Source organism: Chenopodium album, chromosome 11, assembly GCF_948465745.1.
Source record: "Chenopodium album chromosome 11, dcCheAlbu1.1, whole genome shotgun sequence".
Classification (NCBI taxonomy): domain Eukaryota; kingdom Viridiplantae; phylum Streptophyta; class Magnoliopsida; order Caryophyllales; family Amaranthaceae; genus Chenopodium; species Chenopodium album.
This window is the reverse complement of record NC_137844.1, coordinates 1017360-1045049: the sequence shown is the minus strand read 5'-3', so window position 1 is coordinate 1045049 and position 27690 is coordinate 1017360. Positions and strand designations below refer to the sequence as shown.

Here is a 27690-nt window from a genome sequence, read left to right as displayed (position 1 = left end):
AGGTTGACCGTGACTACTCAACCATGGAGTGCAACCAAGAAGAAGAGAAGATAATTCATGATGACAGAAAACCTTGCTGCTTTTTCAAGCTGATTCTCTTTCCTAATTTACAATCTAACAAGTTGGTACGTATTTTTGCATTGCTAATTTAATGTGCTAATGATGATTTTATGATAAATAAAGTCGTGTTCTTTAATGATGATTTTATTGATGTAGAATTAGTTGTTACACAACCGTTACTAGTTCAAATTATACTATCAATGCACACAACAAATTCTAAGAGTGTTTCTACGCCTCTATGGGATTAAGTGGTCATATTGTCATGCTATAATTTAAGCACCTAGCAGTATAGCATGGACAAATATTTGTGTTTATTAGGAAGTGAATTATTAATTCGATATTTAATTTTCATTTTCATGGTTTACTCGGGTTTTGTAGGACTCTTGACATCGATTATAATTGTATAATTATGTTGTATAATGATGCATATATGATATATGCAACTTCATGCATCTGATGCTCCTGTTACTTGTATATTTGCATAAACAAAGACAAACAGGCAGTAAATCTTTTTTTTTTCTTTTTCTTCTGTTGTATTTTTTTTGGTTATGTACAGATGATTCCGGAGAAGTTTGCAAGGGCATTCGGCGAAGAACTCTCTGCTGTTGCTATCCTTAGAGTGCCTACAGGTGAAACTCGAAAGGTTGCATTAGTCGAAGAGGGTAACAATCTATGGTTTCATGATGGTTGGCAGGATTTTGTGGAGTATTACTCCATAGGCTATGCATCCTTTTTGTTGTTCAAGTATGACGGGAACTCAAACTTCAGGGTGCATATTTTCGATCTATCTGCTTGTGAGATATCCTATCAATGCAATGCAGTTGCACGGAATGATGCTATAAAACCACAACATGATCCTTGTCCTGAAGAAATCGATGATGATGCTGAGGACAGTCGCGAAATATTGTATTTGATAGAGTATAAAACATATTCCTGGGCCTCAACCAAAAGCTTAAGCTGATGGTTGAGGCCCAGGAATATGTTTTATACTCTATCAGTATTCATCATCTGTTGATGTGAAAAATTCTGATTCAGAAGATGTAATTGTACTTGATAGTGACGATGAGACAAATGATGCAAGAGAACGCAGTCCATTTGGTAATCTGCTAGAAAAACTATTCATTTTAACAGGTTTCTGCATAGTAAAGATATCAAAGCTATTCTTATTGCAGGGTATATTTACAGTTACAACTTGGGGAATATAGAAGGGGTAATGAACGCGGTAGCTGCTGCTGGAATTCCCTTGCCTGATAGACCTTTCTTTGCTACTGATATTAAGGCGTATGCTCTGCATAATGGACTGTACTTGGTAAGTTTTTTTCTTGTATATCGCTGAGGTGTGATCTCAGTGTGCCTTGATGAAGCTTTTCCAACATTAAATTCCAATTTATGCATCTTTTTTTTCTTGTAGAATGTTCCTGTGTCTTTTTGTGATGATCATCTCAAATGCAAAGTGATGCAATCAAAGTTCATAAAGCTAGTGGCATACGGTGGAAAACAAGTGATAGTTAAATGTATAAGAAGTCAATCTAGATGTACTTTTGGTTCAGGGTGGATCATCTTTGCGCGAGGGGCTGGTTTGGAGGTAGGAGATGTATGTGTTTTTGAGCTTACTGATGCACTAAATTATGTGCTGCATGTTCATATTGCTAAGAAGTCACAGATCAAGGCTGCTGCTTGACAACTCTTAAGCCCCTTGTATCATTTTGGCTTAATTTGAGCTGCATTTAGATAGTAGGATTATATATTTTGTGTACTTGCATGAATGCTTTGTTAGTATGTAATATCATGAAATATTTTGTATATGTCGAACCATAACAGTCGTGCTTTAGGTGAAATCTTAGTTCAATCTTTGCGCTTTCTGAATTTCAATTGCGTATTTGGACATCCAGGTGCAGAGACATTATTGACACAATCGAGTAATGGAAGATTTACTTCTTGAAATCAATAATATATATATGTGAATCTTTCCAAATAGATCACTAATAATCGATCTAATACAAGGCTAGTAATATTTATGATGTAATCACACACAATATTATGACTGCATTGTACACTTGTACTGCTCTTGAATTGAATTCCAAATCAATATATTCTAGTAGTAATCATGTAAATGGAGGCTTCAATAAATATATTAGAGCAAGCTTTTTGCTGCATGAAGCCAAGAATAGACCTATATAGTCATAATTGATGACTTTTGCCAATTTACTGCAACTCTAAATCCTCTTGCACAGTTTGCTAACGAGATCCTGTCCTGCTCTTCGAGCAGGTTGCCAATACTGTTTCTGAGCATGAGGCTCCATATGATAAGCTAAAAAAGAAAGATGTAAACTAGGATTTGATGACTCCCAAAGTTTCTGGTTTGAGTGAGACAGAATGCCTAGCATCACCAATGTGAATTTTGTGATCACCCAAGGGAATTCGTCTAATTCCTGATCTATCCACCACACTCAAAAACTTGCATACATGGATGTGGACACTGACCCTCTGCTGGGATCCAGCAGGTACGTGGACCTTCTCGAATGCAACGAGTTGCTTGTGTGGAGCCCACTGCCTTGCTGGTGGCCTCGAGAATACAAGAAGGGTATGTGCTCCATCCTTGGATCCATGGTTCTTTACATCCACGTGTACAGACAAGGACAATTGGTTGCACCTTGCATGGGTCACACGGATGGCCTTACCGGCATTGCTGGCATTGGACCTCCGGTGGCCATCCAAAGGTACTACAACCTCCAAGGGGGCATCAGCTATTGTGTGGATAAAGTGGGTGTAGCTTAGTCCATATCCGAATGGATATACCACAGGCCCTTGGTAAAACCGGTAGGTTCGGCCAGGGTAACCTGGTCCTGAGCGCATTGCCATGTTGGTCATAGGGAGATTGTTGAGATATTCTTGAGGGTACCATGTCATTGGCAATTTACCACCTATTACAAGGAATATATCATCATTAACATTACATATAGAAATGAAAATTAAGATTCATAAAATGTGTATATATTATAGTCTTGCTGTTACCTGGATTAGTTGTGCCAAAGAGGACATCTGCTATGGCTTGTCCACCAGCTTGGCCTGGGTATCCAGCCCACACTATGGCTGATATTCGTGGATCATTCTTCGCGAATGAAATATCCACAGGCCCACCGCTCATCAAGACCAAAACTACGGGCCCTTTGGAGGCTGCAGCCACCTTGGACACGAGCTCCTGTTGTCGGCCTGGTAAGAGTAGCCCACCCCTGTCCCTGAACTCTGCCTCGATAGACTGGTCAAGGCCCATGATGAGAACCGTTGCATCCGCTTGGGTTGCTGCAGTGATTGCAGGCCCAAATTGTTTGTCATCATTGCAGCCCACATTTGCACAGCCTTGTTGGTGAATGGTCTTGGCATACCTCCCTATTCCTTGTAGTGGGGTTGTGTACCCACATGCAATACCTAGATCAAGTCAAAAAAAACAAATAAGCAATTTGGAGTAATGACTGTGATTAAAGCTGTCAATTCGAGTAAACAAGTCCATATTATATTTGATTTTGTGTCGATTTTAAATTGTTTAGAATAATATGCCAACCAAAAAAAAAAAAAAAAAAGCCCAAATCCTAGCTCGTGCTAGATGAAGTTAAATGACCATGAATATGAGTTAGACCCAAACTTACCGGCGTAGTTGCCAATCATGGTCACTGTGACATCGGAATTGGGCCCAATAACAGCGACTGTACGATGACGGATATGGGACAACGGTAGGGCTGGGCCGCGGTTCTTAAGAAGAACCATGCCTTGTCGGGCGGCTTCAAGGGCCAACTCTTGATGGGCTGGAGAACATACATCTGCTGGACCAAGGTGGCCATATGGTTGGGCTGATGGTGGGCCATCAAACATTCCCAACCTCATTTGGACTGTCAATGTATTTGTTAAGGCGTTGTTTACATCTAGTTCAGTCAGTAGGCCCTTCTTTATGGCATTTTCTGTGTGGAGCCCAAGGAACGGCCCACAGTCCAAATCTAAACCTGTAACATTTATTTGTAACAATATAAAAAAATGTCATTAAATCTTATTACAAGTAAAAAAATGAATATAAATAGAAATAAAATCTTATAGTATAAAGTTGGAAAAGGAAATTGATTAACCTGCTTTGATAGCATCAGCAGCAGCTTCTTCAGGTGTTGATGTATAATGTTGGTTACTATAGAAAACTCCAACTGAGTCACAATCTGAAACTATGTATCTGTTTATGCACCAGAAAACAAATCAATTTTGTCATTTCTCAAAGAATAATGGATACAAATGTGCAATAAGTAGTAGTAGTCGATTTCTAAGTAAATTTAGTAATATTATAACGCATTGTGGCTACTTTTGTAAAATTACTCGATTTTTTTATTATCTTCGTTTAGAATTAATTGTCACGTTTTATAACTTATTGTGAATATATAACGTGGCAACTGACAGCTAAATTCACACTAAAATGTATATTCGCACTAAAATGTATTATTTTTGTAAGAGGTTATAAGAAATGTACGCAGCAATATTAACAATTGATTTCGAATGGAGGGAGAGAAAATGTACCCATTAAGACGCCAATCTCCTCTAATAGTGTTACGAAGGAGTTTAGGGTCAGCACAAGTAGGGATGCCATTGACTTGATTGTAAGAGCACATGACACTCGCAACTTTGCCTTCCATCACACATTCTCTGAAAGGCACATCATATGTATCCACCATGTCTTGTTTTGTAACCTGTCCAACCATCATTTTAACTTTAGGAGTAGTAACACACAAGAAAAATAAGTATTTACAATTCCATTTTTAGTAGTTTATCATTTTCACACATACAAACAATGATCTACATCACACAAATTAAACTTTATCTCTCATTAATGAAAAATTGAGGATATAAAAGAAATAATTTATTTCGAACCTAGATTCACTCAACGTGAAACTAACATGATCTCCCGATCAAACATGTCTAATATCTTTAGACATATTAACATATTACTCATTAGAGTAGTTTTGAGCATGTGTAAGGTGAGCAACCACATAGAATTTATTGTTATACGTAATTTTTTTCTTTCTCACTTGTTGAGATTTAATCTTCAAATTTATCATAAAATCGATAGTTTTGTAACATATTTTTGTTAAAGATAAATCGCTTATATCTATTCTATGAATTAAAAATTCATTTTTACAGAGTTATACCGGATTATTACCATTGTGAATATTTATAGCTCCGCTATCATTAACAAATAGTACTATATAGGGATCTCATTTGTACGAGGCATTTAATTAATCATATCAAAACCATTGAAAAAAAGAAGAGATCCTCTTAAATTCTCCAATGCAATATACAAGTATGATCTTTGACTACACGCCTCCTTTTATAAACAAGTTGGCACGGCCCACTCTATCCAATTATCTATATATGTCGGCCAACTTGCACAACTTGCTACATAGAATGCTAACCAGAGATATTATGTTGGTTATGTCACTATTTTTACGGATAAAATATTCTTTCATTATAATATAATCATTCTATGATTAACTTCATACGTAGTACAAAATACCCAAATATTATTAATATTTTATAATATGGGTTATTGTTTTAAGAGTTTATAGATCAATATGTCAGAGGTAAATCTCGTGAAGTATTAGTACATTCCAAATCTAATGCTTAGTTTCATTTCAACTATTTCCAAGGTTGTCAAATTTGCACGCAATTTCAACAAATAAAACATTGTTTTCTATATCAAATTACTTTATAAAATGTACTTTATCTTCTTGATCAAATATCCCACCTAGTGTTTCTAAATCTATAGCGGCATAGAGTCGTTTACAGATGAAAAAATCGAAAATTAATAGTTTGTCTATCAAGTACCCGTAAATGTCCATATGGGGCGATCAAGAACGAAGATTCTGTACAAGGCTAAGCTATTAACACGTGTAAAATCCGATCAATTATTGACCTAACCAGGGGAAATCCGTGCTAGAAAATACTTTATACTTATCTTTTGTGTTAGTATATCTACGCGTACACATAAATTGTAGCATGTTGCACTAGTTGTAATTGTCATATTAATCACATCGTACATGTGATATGATTAATGATTAGTTTAATCCTTAGGATTAACATAATTACCACATATTATAAGATCAAATATTTAATTACTTGATATGACATTAAATAAAAATACCTGAGCATTGAAATGGAAGCGATCAACACCACTCCAATTATCAAGGTCATAAGCTGTGTAGTGTTTACAAGAAGCAGCAACTTTCAACCGGTCACCGTCTGTACCCTGTAAACCTCTGACATAACTGGCAGCGTATTTACCGGCAACAACAGGGTCTTCACCGGGAGTCTCCTGTCCACGGCCCCAACGTGGGTCCCTCAATATATTAACATTTGGACTCCAATAAGTCAGTCCTCCCATCCCTCCGTTGTACATTGCTCTTGCTTCATCTGACACCACCTTTATTTTCAACCAACCATAATTTCAATTTATATAAATTTATGAATAATATCTAACAATCTAACATAATCAATTTTACTATTATTAATAATAATAAGGTTTATAATCATGTTCGACACAACTTTTTAAGGGTGCAATATGTGCAATATGACAATAGATTAATAATTTGTTAAATCATGAGATATGCTGACACTACACATAAACATATCACATATACAATCTAGGTGTATTTTTATTAACTTGTTGAAATATCCTGGTTATTTACTTTCAATCTTCAACAAATCAAATGGAGCCCACTTTGTATGATACTTCAATTTCTTCGTTAAATAAATGATGTCCAATGCAATTTGCAAAGGTCTTTATATCATAAGGTCCATTGAATTTGCTGAATACTAGCTAGTAGCTAGTTGTAGTACTCACCAAAATTAATTCCTAACAAGTTGAATTGGTACGTTATATTTAATCTTTAAAGCTTCAAATACATATTCTTTTGGGGTTACAAAATAAATATGAAGTAAAACTTGATGACATTAATTAAGTATACAGAAAGTGACATTTATAGATAAGCCCTGAAACTTTAATTACCATTTGCTTTTGATTAGGATGTTGTCCGAGGGAAGCAAGGTATACTACTTTAAAAGATACAACTAATACCAATAATTAATCATGAAATGTCAAAGTTCTCAATGTGTAATGTTTAATTTGCTATCTTCTTTCAATGTGCTATGTTTGTTATAGAATATTAAGATCGTTAACGTTAAATATATATAGATGCTCTAAAAGGAGAGAATAGATCTATAGTATTATATTGCCATCGAACTTTTGATCCAATAACAAATGTCAAAAGTTAAAATTATTATGGCGACATTTAAAATATTGTGAAAAGTATGTTTTGCGACACTGTATTATGGACAAGTGACAGTGGTTACAAGACTTACAGCCTATATTTTTTTTCACAGAGATAAACACTATACATACCAAATCTTAGAAATTAAATCTACCCTACTCTAAAGTCCATCATGAACAACGCTTAACATTACTTACATCATACACATGATATAGAGTATTATTATTTTTCAAATTTAGTTGGTCATCTAAAGGAAGAAAATTATAAACAAATTATAAACTTTGATAAAACAAGAAATATCAAGCAACTTATTAATCTCTAATAATTTACCTTTCACATTCGTTAAACCAACATGTGCATGCATGTTTGTTACCTACTTCATTGAAACTTGAAAATGAGTAGGCAATAGTATCTAACACATACCACAAGTTGCATTATTATAGTCAATCTTATCTACCAAAAAATATGCCAAGTACATTGGTGTAACATCTTTTAAAATTCTATATTTTGCAAGCTTAATTATTGTATATGAGTTGCCTGCCAAAGCCAAACTGATAAACACCTTTTATCACTTTATATTTTACAAGATACTTTTGTACCATAAAATGACATAAGCTAAAGTTGTTCTTCTGAAATTTTCCTCACTCCATTACCTAAAACAAAAGAAAAATCCTCCCCTTATCGTTCATTTTTGTATGTTTTATTTGGGATTGCGTTACCTTTATAGCACCCTTAAAGAGAAAATTAATAAAAGAAGGTAGTACGTCATCATCCCCGAAAATAAATATTATCGTAATATAATATTCTTAAAATAAGACAGGCGATGAGATAAGGAGTGACTTGAATTTCACTCTAAAAATCAATAGTCACGTTTAACTTTTAACGACCAATAAAAACTACTCGTAAAAGATAAACGTGACTAATTACAAAATACGTACAAAACAAATTATTTGTTGATCTAACATGGACCAAAAAAAAAAAAAAAAACAATTCATGTACAGAGAGTACTTTATATTTCGTATTAATCATATATATGTACTCGTATTTAATAAGGTTGTCTAACTTCGCGCTACACGAGTAAAAGAATACTCGTACAACGCAATGCAAGTTTGCAACCTTGTTAATTAGATCATGTAACATGTTATAAAGTAACCAAAAGACGACAAGAAAATAAATAATTAAATAAAACATATTTCGTATAATTGTGTGACATTAGAAATTATATTGTTGTAAAAGCAAAGGAAGAAATCTCACCCGTCCAATTTCCTCCCACAAAGAAGCATTGAAAGAGGCAGCAGTTGTAATAACTTGAGGAAAGCTAGTTGCTCCTGGAAATTTCCCTCCAAATTTAGTCCCTGGTCCTACATTAGACACCCCGTGTAACGCCTCGGACCACCACTCGTAATCCTGAATTCCGAGCCTTGGGACCGAGGCGGCATTGTCCACCAATAGCTTTACCTTCTCTTGCAATGTCAATCTCCCAATGAGGTCCCGAACACGTTCGGGCACGGGCAATCTAGTTTGACAAAATGGGAAGGCTCGGAACCCTGCACGCTTGGGGTTACAAGCGAACGGGGCCCGGGCCTCTCCGTTTAAAATAAAAACACTTCCTAGAAGGAGATAGAAGAAAATAAGAGTGCCTTCCATTTTGGGAAGGGAAGTTTAAAATGGAAGAATGTGATATTTTTTGTGTGTTTGGCTTTATGGTTAGTTTGTGAGTGGATTATGAAAGTGTGTGCTTGTGTATATATATAGTGTGAAGCTACTTGTATGTTTTATTATTTTATTTATTTATTTATTTATTAATTTAAAGGGTGGCTAGAAATTAGAGTATTGGATATGATGATATTAGTAGGATGATGTGATGTGAGAGGAAATATATTGAGTGATATGATATGGATTTTCTTTTAAAAGTGTTGTTGGTTAGATGTTTGGATAAATGGTACTAATATATTTGAAGTAAAGAATTAATTATTTGACAGCCAAGAGGTGGGGAAATATATGGAAAAAAAAGAAGAAAAAAAGAGCAAGTGAATTATTTGAGTGGTGAGAAAAAAAGTAGCTGTAACAAGCAGTTGGTGTGAGCAATTATATGACTTTTTACCAAAACTGGTTTTTTTTCAATGATTTCAGTTGTTAACTTCCTAAACCAATTAAAATCCTTCCTTTCATAATAATGTTGTCATTTTCATTTTTACCGAATTTATTCGCTTTGCTTACTCCTAAAGTTCATAATTAGTAAATCAGATTGACAACTGAACACATAATCGTTAAATACATACAACATATAATTATAAAGTACATCTTAAACATTAATACATAGTGGGTATCCATCTCTCAATCATGAGATTTGGAGTTCCCTAGCTACCTCGTCCCTCTCCATTGTACAATACTTCACAGATCATTATCACGATAGAGACATCCAATAATAGATTACCATATAAGAGAGTATAAAAGATTTCGATTTCTTATTATCGACTCCAAACATCATGGCAATTACTCTAAAAAACTTGAATTAAAGCCAATTGTGGAGTGATGAAATAGTGGTGTACATACCTTTAAGTTGCCAAAAAACAAACAAATTAAAGAAGAAGGCCATGAAGTTATGGGTTGATATTATATGCATGCCCAAAACAAAAAATTGTGAAGTTAGCTATTGGAGGTTGGGGCCAATATATTCTGTAGGACCCCCCTCATAAATAGAGTCGAGGGTATTTCATATTTGGATATTGTTATTGTGGCCTATTGAAGATAAGAGCAAGTCAGATGTGCTTTTCTGATCATCATCAGTTCATACAACTTTAGATTTCTCACGCAACAAATTATAATCTAGTGGACGAGCTATTTGGTTGGGTTAATTAAGTTAGTGATAGAGGCTTACCATGAAGTGCTTTGGAAGATTATATGGCCTGAATCGACGGATTTTTTATCACGGTGTTCAGGTAGATTTACAATTGATTCGACCTAAAATGATAGTATTTCAGTTTGAGTATACTTAAGAAAATAGTATAAACTAGTTACGATTTATATAGAACTTTGTTTGATGTTAATTGTACTCGACACCAAATATGACTTGAAATTGATATCTAAACTTGAGTTATACTCAACCCGGATCAAATAACCCTTAAGTAGACATGATATTTATTACTTGTATTAGATTTGAACTCATACCCAAATTTTTGAATTAACTTGGTTTAGAGTCAATTAACTTCTTTTTTATTTTATTTTTTTGAAGGAATTTAGAGTCAATTAACTTATCTTGATATGATTAGAAAAAATTTAGCTATAGACAAAATAAATTAAATAAAATTACAAAATTTTGTGATGGAAAGTCTAGTCATTTGCAAGGTACAAGTAGTTGCTATTAAATTTAAAAATGATATTTTCCCATACATACAAGAAAAGATAGAGCAATCACAATTTACAAATGACACAACTCTTGCAACAATGATGATTTAAATGTAACAAGATTGGCCTAACATATCATCATAATATCACATACTATATGATGCTATAATAGTATAATAATAGATAAGAAAGCCAGCGTGTTGTGTCCCTCTATTGACTCACTTTGGTGGCTCCAATTTAATGTAGAATGGGCAGGCTAAGCACAAAATTTGTTCTAAGGGATGCATATAATAAATTTGTTCTTTCACAATACCACAAATGTGGGACCTTAGCAGCCATTTTCCGTGATAAAAAACCAACTAAAAAATATCACCCTAGTGACAAAGATTAAAGGCATATGTGAGGAAACCTCGATTTATCATAATGATAAATAAAAAATCGTTTATCTAGCTATATTTCTCTAAATAAATTAATCGATTAAAAATTTTAGTTGAGTAATATATATAGAGCCCATATTTAATAAAAAGTTATTGATTTAATTACATAATGGATAAAAAATGTAAATTTATTTGAGAGAAATACCACTAAAATCTCATTGTTATCTTGACTCATTTGGATCAAAAGCTCAAAAAATAATCTAAATCATAGTGTAATTTAAGCTTAACGCATATAGGGAAAAATTTACTTCTTCATCCATGCAAAGAGCATGAGCATAGGGATTGGACTGCATGTATACAGATTTGGGCTACTGGGCTTTGGCCTTGAGAAAGGCAACCTTAAGTCACGTATAGTTTCTCACCCCACTATATTAATTAATGGAAACACAGTAATAATTTAGAAAAAAAAATATATATTATGTTATTTTTTTTTATTTTTTTTTTTTGATGGACTATCCAATCTAAAAATTTTGGACTCGGGTATTTGAATTCAAGTTTGATTCAAACTACAAGTTCAGTCAAACCCAAACTTTTTCAGTCAAGCCCAAACTTTATGTACGAATTCAGTCAAATCTCATCCAAATTTTATGATATTTTTTTTTCTTTATAACTCAATCATATCCAACTAAAAAGTAGAAAAGTTTTTTGAAAATACACCTTCAAATATGGAAGTTAAGAGACTGAGTTCAAGTCTAATTCGAATTTTTTTTTTACTTGAATCTTTGAAATCAAAGTCCAATAATCCAAATATCTATAAATTGTGTCAATTGCAACAAGTTATTGATAGTATTGAGGCTATGCATAGCTCAAGTGCCAGCCCAGCTGAAGTTACACAGTCAGCAGAATCCACCAGCAACGGCACAGGCACCTAGATTCTGTTATAACAAACTTCCTGATTTTCAGGAAAGTTAGTTATGGATATTTTGTCCAAGATATTTTTATGTATCTTTTTCCAGAAGCTACTAGATTATTTTGATGATGTATAAATACTCTATTTAGCTTGTAATATCATTATTACACATAATAATAAAAATTCTCTCAATTTTTCCCTGTATTTTTCTTCTCTAAACTTTTCTCAATTTCTCTGAAAATATCATGGTATCAGAGCTAGCAAATCTGTTTTTCGGTTGATTTTCTGCATTTTTCTCCAGAAATTCATACATTTTCTCTGAAGTTTCTTGCTGATTCTCTGTTTCTGATTCATTTTGCTGTCTGAAACTTGATATTCTGCAGTTTTTCTGCTGATTTCTCTGATTGCTTGCTGAATTGAATCATTTTGTTGATCAGTTTCTCTTGTTTCCTCCGTTTTTTTTTGTTGATTAAACCTCAAAAATATGGCTCCAGAAATTTCTCAGAATTCTTCGAGTTTGCCTTTGAACCAGAATCCAGCAAGCATCTACTACATTCATCCTTCAGATGCAAATTCAGCTCAGCTAGTTTCATTCAAGTTCAATGGTGATGGATTCACAAGCTGGAAGAGGTCTATGCTGCTCACCTTATCAGCTAAGAATAAGGTTGGATTTGTCAATGGAACTTACACCAGACCTTCTGATGATTCAAGTGCAGAACTCATAGCTTGGGACAGATGCAATGATCTGGTATGTTCATGGATTTTGTTCAATCTTGATGAAAGTATTGCTAGTAGTGTCATGTTCTTGAGATCTGCTAGAGAAATTTGGTTAGATCTAGAAGATCGATTTGGTTTTACTTCTCTAGCCTAGATTTATGCACTTGAACAAAAACTTGCTGAAATAACTCAAGGATCTAGTTCTGTTTCTGAATTTTTCACCTCAATCAAGTCAGTTTGGGATTCTATTGATGAAGCTCATCCTCTTCCTTATTGCACTTGCAACAATTGTACATGCAATTTAACTAAGAGAATTCTTGAGAGGCATCAACAGAAGATGGTAATCCAATTCATGATGAAGCTGACTGATCAGTTTTCTACTATTCGAGGAAACATACTCATGATGCAATCCTTACCTAGGGTGACTGAAGTTTACAGGATGTTTTCTCAGGAAGAAAAACATAAAGAAATTTCACATAAGGCTTCAAACTCTGAGTCTATGGCTTTTGCTGCAGATAGGAGGAGGTTTCATAACTCAGGACCTAATAAGTTTCCTAGGCCTGCTTATAATTGGCACTCTAATCAGCAAAATAATCAACAGTTCACTCAGAACACTAATACTTACAACAGACAGAATGTGAGTACCTTGGATCAGAGGTTTGCTAAACCAGGATCTAAGTTCTATTGCACACATTGCAAGATACCAGGCCACAGCATTGACAGGTGTTTCAAAGTCAATGGCTATCCACCTAATTTCAAAGGTTTTAAGAATGAGAAGATGGCTGCTATGAGCTGTTTGGAATCTGATATGGTAAATGATGATGAGTCTGCTGTTACAACTGTTCCTGTTCAACAGTACAATCAGTTCTTAGCCTATATGAACAGTCAGAAATCTGAAGATTCTAGTCAGTCTTCAAGTCTTGCTCTTATGGCAGGTAATTTCTGTCTTCTTTCTTGTTCAAATATCAGTTGGTTGCTTGATAGTGGGGCTACAGATCATATATGTTCTAATATTACTTGCTTCTCTGAGTATAAGTCTGCTGAAAATAACAACAAATTCATTACCATACCTGATGGTAGAAGAGTCTTGATCACACACATTGGTACTGTAGAATTACCTAGTGGAATTATTCTGCACAATGTGTTATATGTTCCTGAGTTTAAGTACAACCTTATATCAGTACATAAGCTCTGCAAGGTTTGAGTTGTGAACTCCTTTTTACTCATGACACATGCTTTGTTCACACACAGAGAGGGGATTCGATTCCTCTTGGTAGTATGCATTCAGGTTTATATAATGTGCCAGATCAGCAGAATCAAAGAGATGAGGGTGTTTCTCTATCTAGCAGACTTGCTTGTGTTGCTGTGACTGAAGATGCAAAACTATGGCATTTGAGAATGGGACATTTACCTTTTAATAAGCTGAAGTTACTTAAACCTAGTTGTGGTTTGAATGATTGTAATGACAGTATAGTTGACACTATTTGTCAAGTTTGCCCCAAAGCAAAACAAACTAGATTACCCTTTCCTAAGAGTAGCATTAAGTCTTTGAAACCCTTTGATCTTATTCACATTGATGTTTGGGGGCCTCATTCTGTAAAAACCCCAACAGGATGTAATCAATTTTTAACAATTGTTGATGATTACACAAGATTCACTTGGGTTCACTTGATGAGAAATAAAATTGAGGCTGTTGATATTATGTCTGATTTCATTGCTATGGTTGCTACTCAATTTAATTCTGTTCTAAAGATGGTTAGATCTGACAATGCTCAAGAATTGTGTGAGGGTAGTATGAAGATTTTGTTGAATAAACATGGTATTCTACACCAAACAAGTTGCAGTGACACCCCTCAACAAAATGGTGTTGTTGAAAGGAAACACAAACACATACTAGAGACAGCAAGGGCTCTTTATATTCAAGGGAGGTTGCCAGATAAATTTTGGGGAGACAGTGTACTTTGTGCAGTATACTTAATCAACAGAATGCCACTTTCTGCTATAAATGATGACATTCCTTTTAGGAGATTACATGGTTTCATTCCTGATTTATCTCATTTGAGAACCTTTGGGTGTCTATGTTTTGCTTCTACTTCAAGGGTGCATAGAACTAAGCTTGATGATAGAGCAGAACCTTGTGTATTTCTGGGTTATTCTGTTAGTCAAAAAGGCTATAAATTGTATGATCTTTCCTCTCATAAGATCAAGGTTACTAGGAATGTTCAATTCCATGAAAGACACTTTCCTTACCATCTCCTTTACAAACAAAATCATCCTAACTCAATTCTCTCTACCACTATCTACCTTCCTGCTTCTACTACTCCTTCTGATTCTTCTGATTACTCTCTTTCTTTCTCTTCTGATGATTCTATTTTTCCTTCCCATGATTCTCACTTATACACTCCTCATTCCACTTCTTCTTCTTCTTCTTCTTCTTCTTCTTCTTCTATTAACTCTACTTCTGATTTTTCTACCAACATTAATTCTGTTTTTCCTTCTTCTTCTCTTTTTGATCCACCATCACCACCACCAGATCCCCCTAGAAAATCTTCAAGACCACATAAATTTCCTTCCAAGTTTGATATCTATCACTGTAGCACAGCTCCTGTCTCAACACATTGTGGAAATTTGGTTGTTTTTGAGGATTTTCCTAATGATCACAAATGCTTTCTGGCCAATTCTTGTACTATTCAAGAACCTCTCAATTACTCTCAAGCTGCACTTGATCCTCTTTGGGTTGAGGCTATGGATAAAGAGATGAATGCTCTAATCAGCAATAATACTTGGGAGCTTGTGGATTTACCTAAGGGTAAAAGGGCTATTGGGTGTAAATGGGTTTATAAAGTGAAGCTTAAAGCTAATGGGGAGCTGGAAAGGTGTAAGGCTAGGCTTGTTGCCAAGGGTTTTACACAAAGATATGGGATTGATTATGAGGAGACATTCAGTCCTGTTGTGAAAATGAACACAATTAGGAGCTTGATTGCAGTTGCAGCTAGTAAATCATGGCCCTTATTTCAGCTAGATGTGAACAATGCCTTTTTGCATGGAGATTTGAAAGAGGAAGTGTTTATGAAGGTTCCTGAGGGTTTGCAAAACCCAGGGAACAAGGTTTGCAAGCTGAATAAGTCCATTTATGGGCTTAAACAAGCCTCAAGACAATGGTTTGAGAAATTGGTTCAATGTATGCAAAGCATGGGCTATTTACAGTCCAAAAATGACTACAGCATGTTTATCAAGAATTCTGGCAACTTGATTTGTATTGCTGCAGTTTATGTTGATGATATCATCATCACTGGAACTGATTCTGATGCTATGGCTACTCTGAAGTCTGTTCTGCACAATCAGTTTAGTATCAAGGATTTGGGAAGGTTGAGTTACTTTCTAGGGATTGAAGTGGGTTACTCTGCTGCAGGGATAATTCTTAGTCAGAAAAAGTTCACTAGAGAGCTCATTCATGATTGTGGTTTCACTTTGAAATCTAGAGCTGTCACACCTCTGCCCTTACATCTTAAATTACAGGCTGCTGATGGGGATTTAATTGCTAATCCTGAGTTTTACAGGTCAATGGTTGGGAAGTTGAACTTCCTGACTCATACCAGACCTGAACTGTGTTTTGCTGTTCAGGCTCTGAGTTAGTTCATGCAGAAGCCTTATTCTAGCCATTTGGATGCCTTGATTCACACTATCAGTTATGTGGCTAACACTGAGGGTCAGGGTATATTGCTAAAAGGGTCAAATGATTTGGTTTTGCAAGCCTTTACAGACTCAGATTGGGCTGGTTGTGTAGACTCAAGGAAGTCTGTTACTGGTTTTGTTTTGTTGCTTGGGGGTTCTCCCATTGCTTGGAAGTCAAAGAAACAAAGTTTGGTTTCAAAATCTTCCTCTGAGGCTGAGTATCGTGCTATGGCAGCTGCAGCCTCAGAAGTCACTTGGTTGGTTAGGTTACTTGAAGAGCTGGGTGTGCTAGATCTCAAGCCTGTTACTCTATATTGTGATAATCAGTCAGCTATCTATATTGCTAAAAACCCCGTGTTTCATGAACGTACTAAGCACATCGAAATTGATTGTCATTTCACTCGTGACAAAGTTCTTGAGGGGTTGATTCAGTTGGCTTATCTTCCTACTGGTGAGCAGATTGCAGATTTGTTTACAAAGTCTGTTTCTTCACCTCAGTTGCAGTATTTGTTGAGCAAGCTGGGATCTGTTTCTACATCTCCCACCTTGAGGGGGGGTATTGATAGTATTGAGGCTATGCATAGCTCAAGTGCCAGCCCAGCTGAAGATACACAGTCAGCAGAATCCACCAGCAACGGCACAGGCACCTAGATTCTGTTATAACAAACTTCCTGATTTTCAGGAAAGTTAGTTATGGATATTTTGTCCAAGATATTTTTATGTATCTTTTTCCAGAAGCTACTAGATTATTTTGATGATGTATAAATACTCTATTTAGCTTGTAATATCATTATTACACATAATAATAAAAATTCTCTCAATTTTTCCCTGTATTTTTCCTCTCTAAACTTTTCTCAATTTCTCTGAAAATATCACAAGTTTAGACTGATTTGAATTGAACTTAGACTTTGTCCACTTACCTATAAATCCATAATGCTCCATCCCTCTCATAGACAGTCATAGTATATAGGGTTACTACTTTAAAGCAAATACTTGTCCCATTAATAGTATTCTATTATACGTACAAGTATTTGTTATTCACATTTCACCATAACAGTATTAAAATTAATTTTATATGGAGTAACTTATAAAGAGAGAAATAATTTTTTTGGCATGTCAAGCCTTTTTTTTTTTTTTTTGGTATGGTGCCTAAGTATACTTATCATTGCTTGCAATATAATGGACCAATTCATGAAAAAAAAAAAGGTTAAAATGGTGCCATGAAATGATTATTACTGGCTTTGAAGTCACCAAAGAGAGTGGATGGAATTGTCGATGATTTGTCAATTGCTTAGCTTAAAAGATAATAGAGATCCAATTGCTTAACTATTGTAACCTTCAACACACAATGGTTAAAATAAAAGTAGTAATTTGCATTACCTTTCTTAGATCTTACAAAGTTTCAGCATGATTTTGATGGATTACAAAGTTACAATTTTATTAGTAGTCGTTGTACTTTGGTGTCTCCAATTTAATGTAGAATGAGCCGCAAGCACAAAATATTGTTATAAGGGATGCTTATCATATTTGCTACTTCGGCCTTCAGGTATACTAGTATTTTACAAGAGAATTAGTCAAACGTGGAACCTTAGAGCAAAGACATTCCCCCACAATCAAAACGCAACCAATGAGATTTTAGCCTAGTGATAAATATTGAGGGTCTATGTAAGAAGGATCATGCTCCCTTTTTGTAATTTATGCTCCTTTTGTTCTCGTTTTGAGGAATGCATGGAAAAAATGAGTGAAGGTAAGAAATGAAAGAATAAAGTAAAAGAGATGAGTAAAGATTAAGGTGGAAGTGTAATAATAAAGTGGATAAAATAATAGTATTACGGAGTATACGGAGTACAAGATTTTTTTTTTTTTTTTTAAAAAAATGTATTCAAACCCAAAAACAAAATTAGAAAAGAACCTTCTTATTGTAATAGTTATCACATAATTCAAAGTGGATTGGACTGCCAAAATAAAAAATAAAAAATAAAAAATAAAAAAAAAAAAAAAAGTGGATTGGACTGCAGGGGTTCGGTGTATGGATGTGTAAGATTTGGGCTACTGGGTTTCGGTCTTAAGAGAAGCAACCCAAAGTTACGATAAAGTCTCCACAGATTCAATTAAGTGCAACCTAAGAACTTTCTTGAGTTCATATTCAATCTAATCAAATTACGTAGTAAAATTCTTTTAAATTGGATGAACTATCCAATCTACATAGTAAAAATTTTGGACTAGAGTATTTGAATTCAAGATCGAGTTTAGTCAAGTCTAAACTTAATAATTTTCTTGAGTACGAAATTACTCCAATCTAAAAGTTTTGGAGTCGGGTATTTGAATTCGAGTTCAAGTTTAGTCAAGTCCAAACTTAATAATTTTCTTGAATACAAATTTAGTCCAATCTAATTCAAATTTTATAAAGATAATTTGTTTCTTTATAGCTGAATCATATTTAAAATCAAATAAAAAGTAGAAAAGTTTTTTAGAAAATACAAATTTTTAAATGTAGAGTTTACGAGATTGAGTTGATGTCTAGTCCAAAGATTTTTGATTTGAAACTTTGAAATCAAGTCCAAATGTCCAATCCAAAATAGAGTCACATAAATCAGAAAATGAACAAGATGAAAAGTCTAATCCAGAATAATGTCATATACGAGTAGAGTAGAAAATGAAGAAAATAAAATAGACCGCAGTCATCAGCAGCAGGAGCCCAGAACAGTGCCATCAAGTGGTTGGGTGAGCTGCAAAAGTCCAGTAGTGACCAAGATGGTCCCAGACGAACCTCTCAGGTGCGATGTCTCTATCGACCCGAAAGCTGAAAAAAGAAAACCAAAACGAAAACGAAATTATAAAACGGGTACGACAGGTACGGCAAAATAAAGAAAAATACTCGAAATAAAAAAAAAACTCTATACAACACAAATTTAAAGAAAAAACAAAAGCTAATCAAGACATGACAGAATCATCTTATTAAAATACTCCAATAATCAAAAGAAATAAAATAAAAAACAAAGACAGAGGCTGAGTGGTGGAGAAGGCTCGCGAGGTGTCAATCGCCGGTCTTGACTAACTAGGGTTCAGATGATGAAATTATTTCAAATCTAGGGTTCAGATTAGTTCTAGAATCAAATTGAAGGTAAACTATGAGCCCCGGATTTCCGTACCCATTTTCCGTGCATCACTAATAATACTAACCATAATAATTATAATAACAATAATAATAATTATAATAACAATAATAATAATAATAATAATAATAATAATACAACGATATCCTCCCGGATTAGATTATTTATTTCGATCGGAGGATCATAGCAATAAACCACCCTCTCCTAAATTTTTACCTTCCCTAAAGCAATGATTTTATGTGTAATATAATCTGTTTTTATGTATTATCAAAGTTCATTTTATGTATTATCAAAATTAATTTTAATTTTCCTTTTTAATTTTACAATTATAAATCTTTACATTGCATCATTTATTTTTATTTCCCCACGTTTTTCAAATATATAATACGGAGTATATATTTGAAATAAAAGTAGTCTGTTTTATATTCTCTCAGTCTCCTTCAATTTTCTAGCAATTACATGATTTACAATAGTTTGTTTTTATGTATTATCAAAGTTAATTTTAATTTCCCTTTTTAATTTTACAATTATCAATCTTTACATTGCATCATTTATTTTTACTCCTTCAAAACGAATTTATATTAATTAATTTTTATGGATTATACTTGAATTTTAAGGATTCATTATGCTATTAAATATTGTATATTTTCTGTTAAAGATTCAACTTTCAATTTTTCATCAAATATGGCCATTAACTAGGTTTTTTTTGCCATGCTCTTTGCGTTAGCATGGCCATGAATAATACATTTTACAGTTTCACAATTGAAGATGCAAGGGAATATAGAAGATTTGTTAATCTTAATATATAATTAATACAATATTTGATTATTAGAATTAATAGATAATATATTTAGGATAATATTTGTCACAAATTAGGATAAGTTTTGTGTATATTTTGTATCTTTATCGTATTAGGTTTCTTAACGTGATTAGGACTAATATATATTGTAAACTCTATATATATTGATAAACTTTTTTAATTTGGTGATTTTCTGTTTGTGTCAATAATTATATACTTAGTATAAAGTATATTGATGATTAATAGTTAAGCTAGTTGGTTAATAGGGCACATATGGCTAGTGATGAACCAATAATTGATCGAATGAGTGAGTTGCCGGATGATGTTGCATTGGCGTTATTGTCTTGCTTTACAATGAAGGAAGTTGCAAGGCTTAGTGTTGTTTCGCGTCGTTTGAATTACCTGTGGAGGCATTTCCCTAGATTAAATTTTGATGATTCAAGTGCAGTGCTAATATATGGGCTCAAAATCACTTTTGATATTAACAATGACTTCCAATCTCATGTTGATAAGTGGCTTAATTTCGCAATAATGAAAAAGGTTAGAGTGCTTGAGCTAGATTTCACTCCGGTGATTGAGCTAAATGATACACCTCGCCAAGCCCTAAACTGCACCATAGGAAACTTTATTACGCCTCCTCATAATTTAACCAGTTTGTGTCTCAAGTATATTAAAGTAGATTCAAAAGTGATTGAACGGTTTCTTCAATATTGTCCTTTTCTTGAGAACTTGTGTCTTGAATCCATTGAATACTTTACTCATCTAAGACTTCCAAGTTCATTAGCACTACAACTCAAAAAATTGGAGATTAAAGGTGGGCACGGGCCGTGCCGGCACGCGGGCGGCACGGGCCCGGCACGACACCGGCACGGCCCGGCACGGGCACGGTCACCGTGGGCCGTGCCGTGAACAAAATTTCTAGGACGGGCACGGGCACGGCCCGTGGCACGGCGGGCGGCACGGTGTCCGGCGCGACGGCCGGCACGCTGGCACGACCTGCCGGCACGGCACGTGGCACGGCCAGGCACGGCCCGGCACGGCACGGCACGGCCCGTGCCTTGTACTAGCCGTTGGAAAATAGCCGTTTATGGCCGTTTTCCAACAGCTATAAACGGCCATATTTTCCTCCAATTTCCACCCAATTTCCCACCCAAATCCCCTATAAATACCTCATATTTTCCTCCAAAATTTTCACAATTCATCAACTCATCTCTTCTCTCTTATTCTCTAATTTTCTTACTCCCAAATTCTCAATTCTCAAATTCCTACAAATCATACAATCTTCCTCTCTTTTGTGAAAAGAAAAAAAAAATTCCTACTCTCTTATAAATTTTACATTTTTACTATTATTAGTCTACTACCAAAAAAAAAAAAATTGTTATATTTACATTCGGGAAATTATAAGTTCGAGAAATTATAAATTTGGGAAAGCATTGAAGCGTCATTGTAAGATCCAACTCAACTTTATTTTAATTTGTTATTGTTATTGTTATTATTATTGTTATTATTATTATTATTATTATTATTATTATTATTATTATTATTATTATTGTATACGTGGAACTACTTAATTATATAAAAACTACTTTCTATTTTAATTGTGGGTTATTTGGATTGTTGAAATCTGTCTAAGGCGGGATTTGGGCTCTGGACAACGTCGCTCCTAACCTCTCCTACCTGGGATCTCATTGATCCAAGTAATCTACTATTATTATAATTATTTTTGAAAATTTAATTTATATAAAAACTACTTACTAATTAATTCTCATTGATCTCATTGTTGTTAATTGTTACTTTGTTATTGTTAGTTGTGTTATTATTATTAATTAATCATGGCATCAAACCAGAACGTTTCCTCCTCCTCTAGAAAAGCCAAGTCAAAACGTAGGGAATCACCAAACCCAAACACTTCAATGTCTATGCCCCCCCCTAACATGCCCTTTCCCTCTTCTAACATGCCCTTTCCAAACACTTCCACCCCTTTCTTTCATCCCCAAAACACGGGAGGGCAAGAACAAATGGATGATATGGCTCCTTGGACCCAATTTCAACAATATGAATTTCCTTTTCCTCCTCCTCCTCCTCCTTCCCAAGGTAGCCAAACACAAGCCTCCGGGTCGAGTGAACCATCCACCCAAAATCCTAACATATTAGAGTGGTGTACCGAAGAGGATTTTGCTCAAACCAAAAGAAAGAGTGAATGTTGGGCACATTATCAATTAAGTAAAGATGGAAAAAAATGCAAGTGTCGGACTTGTGGTAAAATTTTCTCGGCCGATACCAAGGGAGGGACGGGACACCTTACTAGACATACAAAAAAATGTGGTGGACCATCTAGTGATCCAACCCAACCTAAAATTTCTCAATTCCATCCACAAGGTTTCATTTACAATTACGAGAGAGATAGGGATGAACTTGGGAGAATGATTGTACATGCAGAACAACCTTTTCTTTTCGCCGAAAATGATGCCTTCAACAACTATATTAACCGAGCACTACAACCAAAACACAAAAAAATCTCCCGAAAAACCGTTCGATCTGCTGCCATGAAGACTTATCTAGAGTACAAATTGAAATTAGTAAATGAATTAGCTAATCTTCCTAGTAGAGTTTCTTTAACCGCCGATGCATGGGATGGTGGGTACGGACTTCACTATTTATGTGTTACTTGTCATTGGTTAGATAATGAGTGGATGTTACAAAAACGCATCATTCATTTCAAAATGCTTGAATACCCTCATACCGGTCTTAACATTTCACATCATTTAATGGAAGCTATTGATGCATATAGTTTTAGGGATAAAATCATGTCTATGACTTTCGATAATGCAACTTCTATGACATATAGTGCGAATTTGGTCAAATCCCAATTGAACGATGTTATATTAGATGGAGATGCACTTCATGTTAGATGCATTTGTCATGTTCTTAACTTGTGTGTGAAGGATGGAACACAAGCAATTGGTCCATTTTATCACAAAATAAGGAATGTTATTTGCACTATTAATAGCTCTAACATGAGATATCAAGAATGGAAAGGTTTTTGCAGGCAACAACGGATAAAAACCATAAAAATAGCACCGGATTGTCCAACTAGGTGGAACTCCACCTATGAAATGTTGAGTCGGGCAATCGAGTACAAGGTTCATTTAACACTTTTTTATAATATGAAATTTCCACAAAATGCTTTACTTGAAGATGATTGGGCTAATTGTGAAAAATATATGCAGTTTTTACAATTACTATATGGTATGACACATTGTTTTTCTTCTGTATATAATCCTTGTGCTCATTCTTTTCTTAGCAATGCATGTTTACTTGCACAACTTTTTGCGGAACACCGATCACAACATGTTTATCGTGGATATCTTCCATCCATGGAGGATAAATGGCGTAAATATTACACCGATATTCCTATGATTTATATTTTTGCTTCTATTTTAGATCCTAGACAAAAATATGATGGCACCTTTTTATTTATTGATATTTATTATAGTAACATGAATTTTGAAGATGATGTTGAAACTTTTAAGAATAAGGTGACGGGTGAGTTTTTTAATTTATATAATGTTTATGAAAGTAAATATGGAACCGTGTCTCGATTTGCCCCTTCTCAAACATCCAAAAATGTAAGTAAACGGGCCAAAGGTTTATTTGCACAAGCTGCTAACTTGATGTCTAAGTATTCAGGTACAGAATCATCATCATCTAGGAGAACACAAAGCGATGTTTCGGAGTTGCAAATGTACTTAAGTTACGACTTCATGAAAGGCATGGACGATGAAGAGAAGTTTGGCCTCGACATCCTCGATTGGTGGAAATCACAAGCCGTGAAACATCCAATTTTGTCGGCAATGGCTCGTGATATTTTTGCTATCCAAGTCTCCTCCGTTGCTTCCAAAAGAGCTTTTAGTGCGTCGGGAAGAGTTCTAGACGATAGAAGAACAAGACTAAAACCCGAAACACTTGAAATGTGTGTTTGCTTCAAGGATTGGTTGGATGCCGAAACTCGTTCTCAAGATCGTACTTATGCACAAAACGACGACGATGAAGGAACGTCGACTTCTTTTAGTTCTCATACTTCTCAATCCACTCAATTGGTGGATGACCTTGAACCTCTAGGAGACGAAGACAAAGATGAAGACGAAGGCGAAGACGAAGACGACCAATAATAATTACATGATTACATATTTACATTATACACTATTGTATTCTTTTTGTATTATCGAACTTCGTATTCCGTATAATAAATGAAGTTATTCAATATTCATACACTATTGTACGATTTTTAATTATCATTACTTATTTTGTAATTTTGTATTATTGAATTATCGTACATTCGTACCGGCTACCGTCATATAATAAAATAAGTTATTCTTCAATTTTTTGTGTTTTCGGATTATCGCACTAGTATTTTTTTTTTATTATATGCATTTTTGTTTTTAATTCGTTTTTTTTTAACATTTATTTTTTTTAAAAAAAAAAAATAAAAAAAAATTAAGGTAGGCACGGTTTGGCCCGCGGCCCGGCACGACACGGCCCGCTAGGCACGTGGGCCGTGCCGTGCCGTGGGCTGGGGTGTGCCAATTTCAGGCACGGCACGGCACGGCCCGCCGCGGAGCCGGCACGGCATGGCCGCCACCCGGTACGGCCCGTGCCATGTTTATTGGAGATAGTGTATTGTGATTTGACAATTATGGATATATGTGCTCCTAAGCTTGTGTCATTTATATATGGTGGGCAACCCATTTGAGGTGCATATAAGATATGCTTTTTCGCTTTCTGAGCTAACTATTGGTGGGTTCATCGAAGATATTACAACACCTATGTATGGTTTTGACTCCCTTTCCAAATATTTTTCACAATTGACGTACCAATGCCTCAATATGCATCTGTCAGATAAGGTTAGTATTGTCAATTTTTGAATTTATTAACCATTTTTTTTTTAAAAAAAAGAAAAAATATAATTTAGTTCAATTAATTACCCCTACATATTTTATTCAATTCATATAAGCTCAAATACATTTATTTAGTTCCAAAAAATAGGGTACGGTCCAAGTCTAATTATTTCTATTGTTTGATATAATAATGAAGAAAAATACAGGGGTCAAAGTCGCTCCTGTGTTGACAAACCTTAAGCATTTAAAATTGGAAGCGTTTGGATCATCTCATCTCACCCTCTTTGGATGGGCCTCTTTGATTGATGCATCTCCTGTTTTACAAAAACTCACCATTAAGGCAAGGCATTATTATTACTACTCCCTAGTACTTTTTTTTTTTAAATGTATATTTTGTGTTTGCTTTATTAATGTTTGCGGTTTTGTTGAGGATTTAATTTTTTGTTTGAAATTGTATACTACCTCCGTTAATTATTATGTGCAACAAAGGAATATTTTATGTCTCACAAATAATACCCCTTTGTTGCACATAATAGTTAACGGAGGCAATATATAAGAGCATTCCCAACAATGAGCAAAAATTGGTTTCCTCATTCTCTCTCTACCCACTTTCTCTCCCTTCCAACCCATGAACATTTTTATAATCATATTTTTATCCCACCAATGATAAAAAAAAAAATTTCTTCTCCATTCTGTCTCTAGTACATCTTCTCTCTTACTTTTACTAATATCCTCTTATATTTCTCTCTACTATATTATTTTTAATTCTTTTTTTTACTTGCATTGTGGACCCCACATGATTACTATTCATCTTAAAAAATGCTCATCCTGTGAGCAATTTTCATTTTGCTCACGAGCATTTTTACTTTTGCTTATTGATGTAAGTCATTTTTATTTTAATTTCACCCAAAGTTTTGCTCATGAGCATTTTTTTGCTCATTATTGGGAATGCTCTAATAGAACCTCTATTTGTGGGAACTAATACTCCATAAAAAGTAAAATGTGATAAAAGACTATCGCCTGAATTCTCATCATCCACCTAATTTTAGGAAGTTAATGCATAACATAGTTACGTTCACATTTTGTTAATGCATAAATTAAACTGTAAATATTTGTTACCATCATCAAATAAATATTGTAAACAAAGAAATGTATGACATTCTACATTGTGTATATATACTTTTTCGTGTTAAGGCCTACGTACTAATCAAACATGTTCATACTGCAGTTGCTAACTGTTGTTAGGCGACCTCAACAACATTTCACAGCTGAAGAATGTTGCGGGGGCCGGCCCTTTAATTGCTTGAAGATCATGGAGATTATAGGCTTTACAGGATGGCGAATTGACCTTGAGCTAGCCTCTTATGTGATCATCAATGCTCCTATGCTAGAAGAGGTGATTTTTGACTCTTCGTCAATGGAGTTAGTCGACTACGACAAGGAACATATATTGAGGTGTATTCGGAAATTAGAAAAGAAACTCCCCAATGGTGCGAAGGTCATCATTCAAGTATAACTTAGATGATGGTATTGATATTGCTCTATATGACTATATTGAATGTGTTACCGTGTTAGGTGCAAGTGAGAGTACTCTTTGTTCCACATTAGCCAAAAAGTATGTGGTGAGTGATTTTTCAGTTTCTAACTTAAGCGCGTTACTACTGTAATTGTGAATTGATCTCAAGATAAAACTATCTTCATGGGCTTTTGACATTTTTATTTGAAAATTTAATTAATACTTTTCTTACAAACTTCGGATTTTGTTTACATGTAAATTGTACACTAAGAAGCATTTAAAACTAAAATGTTACCATTAAATAAAGAATGGAGGATGTTTTAAATAGTTTGACTGATTTTGTGTTGTATATGTCTAATTAAATTTAGATGGCGAAAATAACATATATTTAATGCGATCAACATATATGTCCCTTAACATTAGATAAATTAGGTCTGGCTTGCTTTGTTCTCTTCATCTTAAAAAGCAAAAAAAAAAAAAAAAAAATAATGTAACAATTGTTTTTAAGTAAACACTAAAAATAAAAAAATAAAAAAATGGTTTTTTTATTAAAATAAAAAACTAAAAATGAAACAATGGAATTACAATTAAGGTTATCAATTATTTTTTTTTAACACAAAAAAAAAAAAATTAAAAAATTAAAAATATTTCTATCTATTTATAACTATAACTAAAGTAGAAACCGCTGCCTATATGTCAGCTTTTTATTTAAAAAAATTCCCGCCAAAACTATAAGTGACATCTTCCTTTTTGAGTTTTTCTTTTTTCTTTTTTCCTTTCAAGATAAAGCTAATGTTTGGAAAAGCTAAATTAATTACACATTTTCGTAAAACTTAATTTTTTTTTTTACTAAATTGACTAACAACACAATTTTTTTATAGAGAAAAAAAATTACTACGTAATTGGTAAAAATTACTACGTAATTGGTGGTAGCTTTTTCATTTTTCCTTCTTTCCTCCTATATTAACCACTA

The 27690-nt window shown here is 34.3% G+C and overlaps 3 protein-coding genes across 3 annotated transcripts; 2 read left to right on the top strand and 1 right to left on the bottom strand.

Moving 5' to 3' along the window:
* The first annotated feature begins 23 nt into the window (after positions 1-23).
* LOC145568034 (B3 domain-containing transcription factor VRN1-like) lies at positions 24-1865 on the top strand. The gene is made up of 4 exons (XM_081627478.1): positions 24-125; positions 617-966; positions 1162-1369; positions 1472-1865. The coding sequence occupies exons 1-4, from the start codon at positions 24-26 to the stop codon at positions 1739-1741; spliced, it is 930 nt and encodes a 309-aa protein (XP_081483604.1). The 3' UTR covers positions 1742-1865.
* Positions 1866-1963: 98 nt separating this feature from the next.
* On the bottom strand, positions 1964-9067 carry LOC145567094 (putative beta-D-xylosidase 2). The gene is made up of 7 exons (XM_081626320.1): positions 8616-9067; positions 6236-6514; positions 4615-4784; positions 4179-4276; positions 3708-4058; positions 3076-3489; positions 1964-2984 (listed from the first exon to the last, which is right to left on the bottom strand). The coding sequence occupies exons 1-7, from the start codon at positions 9006-9008 to the stop codon at positions 2392-2394; spliced, it is 2298 nt and encodes a 765-aa protein (XP_081482446.1). The 5' UTR covers positions 9009-9067; the 3' UTR covers positions 1964-2391.
* An 11509-nt stretch (positions 9068-20576) lies between these two features.
* On the top strand, positions 20577-26717 carry LOC145568033 (F-box/FBD/LRR-repeat protein At1g16930-like). Its single transcript, XM_081627476.1, has 3 exons — positions 20577-20968; positions 25021-25207; positions 26430-26717. Exons 1-3 carry the CDS (start codon positions 20577-20579, stop codon positions 26715-26717), a joined length of 867 nt encoding a protein of 288 aa, XP_081483602.1.
* The last annotated feature ends 973 nt before the right edge of the window (positions 26718-27690 follow it).

Bases quoted from the DNA above. Each gene is read 5' to 3' on its own strand.
- LOC145567094 (XM_081626320.1), bottom strand. From the start codon at position 9,008: ATGGAAGGCACTCTTATTTTCTTCTATCTCCTTCTAGGAAGTGTTTTT. The intron at 6,515-8,615 runs GTGAGATTTCTT...TTGAAAATAAAG, and splicing joins TGTGGGAGGAAATTGGACGG to GTGGTGTCAGATGAAGCAAG. The intron at 4,785-6,235 runs GTATTTTTATTT...ATGGTTGGACAG, and splicing joins GCTTCCATTTCAATGCTCAG to GTTACAAAACAAGACATGGT.
- LOC145568033 (XM_081627476.1), top strand. From the start codon at position 20,577: ATGGCTAGTGATGAACCAATAATTGATCGAATGAGTGAGTTGCCGGAT. The intron at 20,969-25,020 runs GTATATTAAAGT...TGTGCTCCTAAG, and splicing joins TTAACCAGTTTGTGTCTCAA to CTTGTGTCATTTATATATGG. The intron at 25,208-26,429 runs GTTAGTATTGTC...TTCATACTGCAG, and splicing joins ATATGCATCTGTCAGATAAG to TTGCTAACTGTTGTTAGGCG.
- LOC145568034 (XM_081627478.1), top strand. From the start codon at position 24: ATGGAGTGCAACCAAGAAGAAGAGAAGATAATTCATGATGACAGAAAA. The intron at 126-616 runs GTACGTATTTTT...GGTTATGTACAG, and splicing joins ATTTACAATCTAACAAGTTG to ATGATTCCGGAGAAGTTTGC. The intron at 1,370-1,471 runs GTAAGTTTTTTT...TTTTTCTTGTAG, and splicing joins TGCATAATGGACTGTACTTG to AATGTTCCTGTGTCTTTTTG.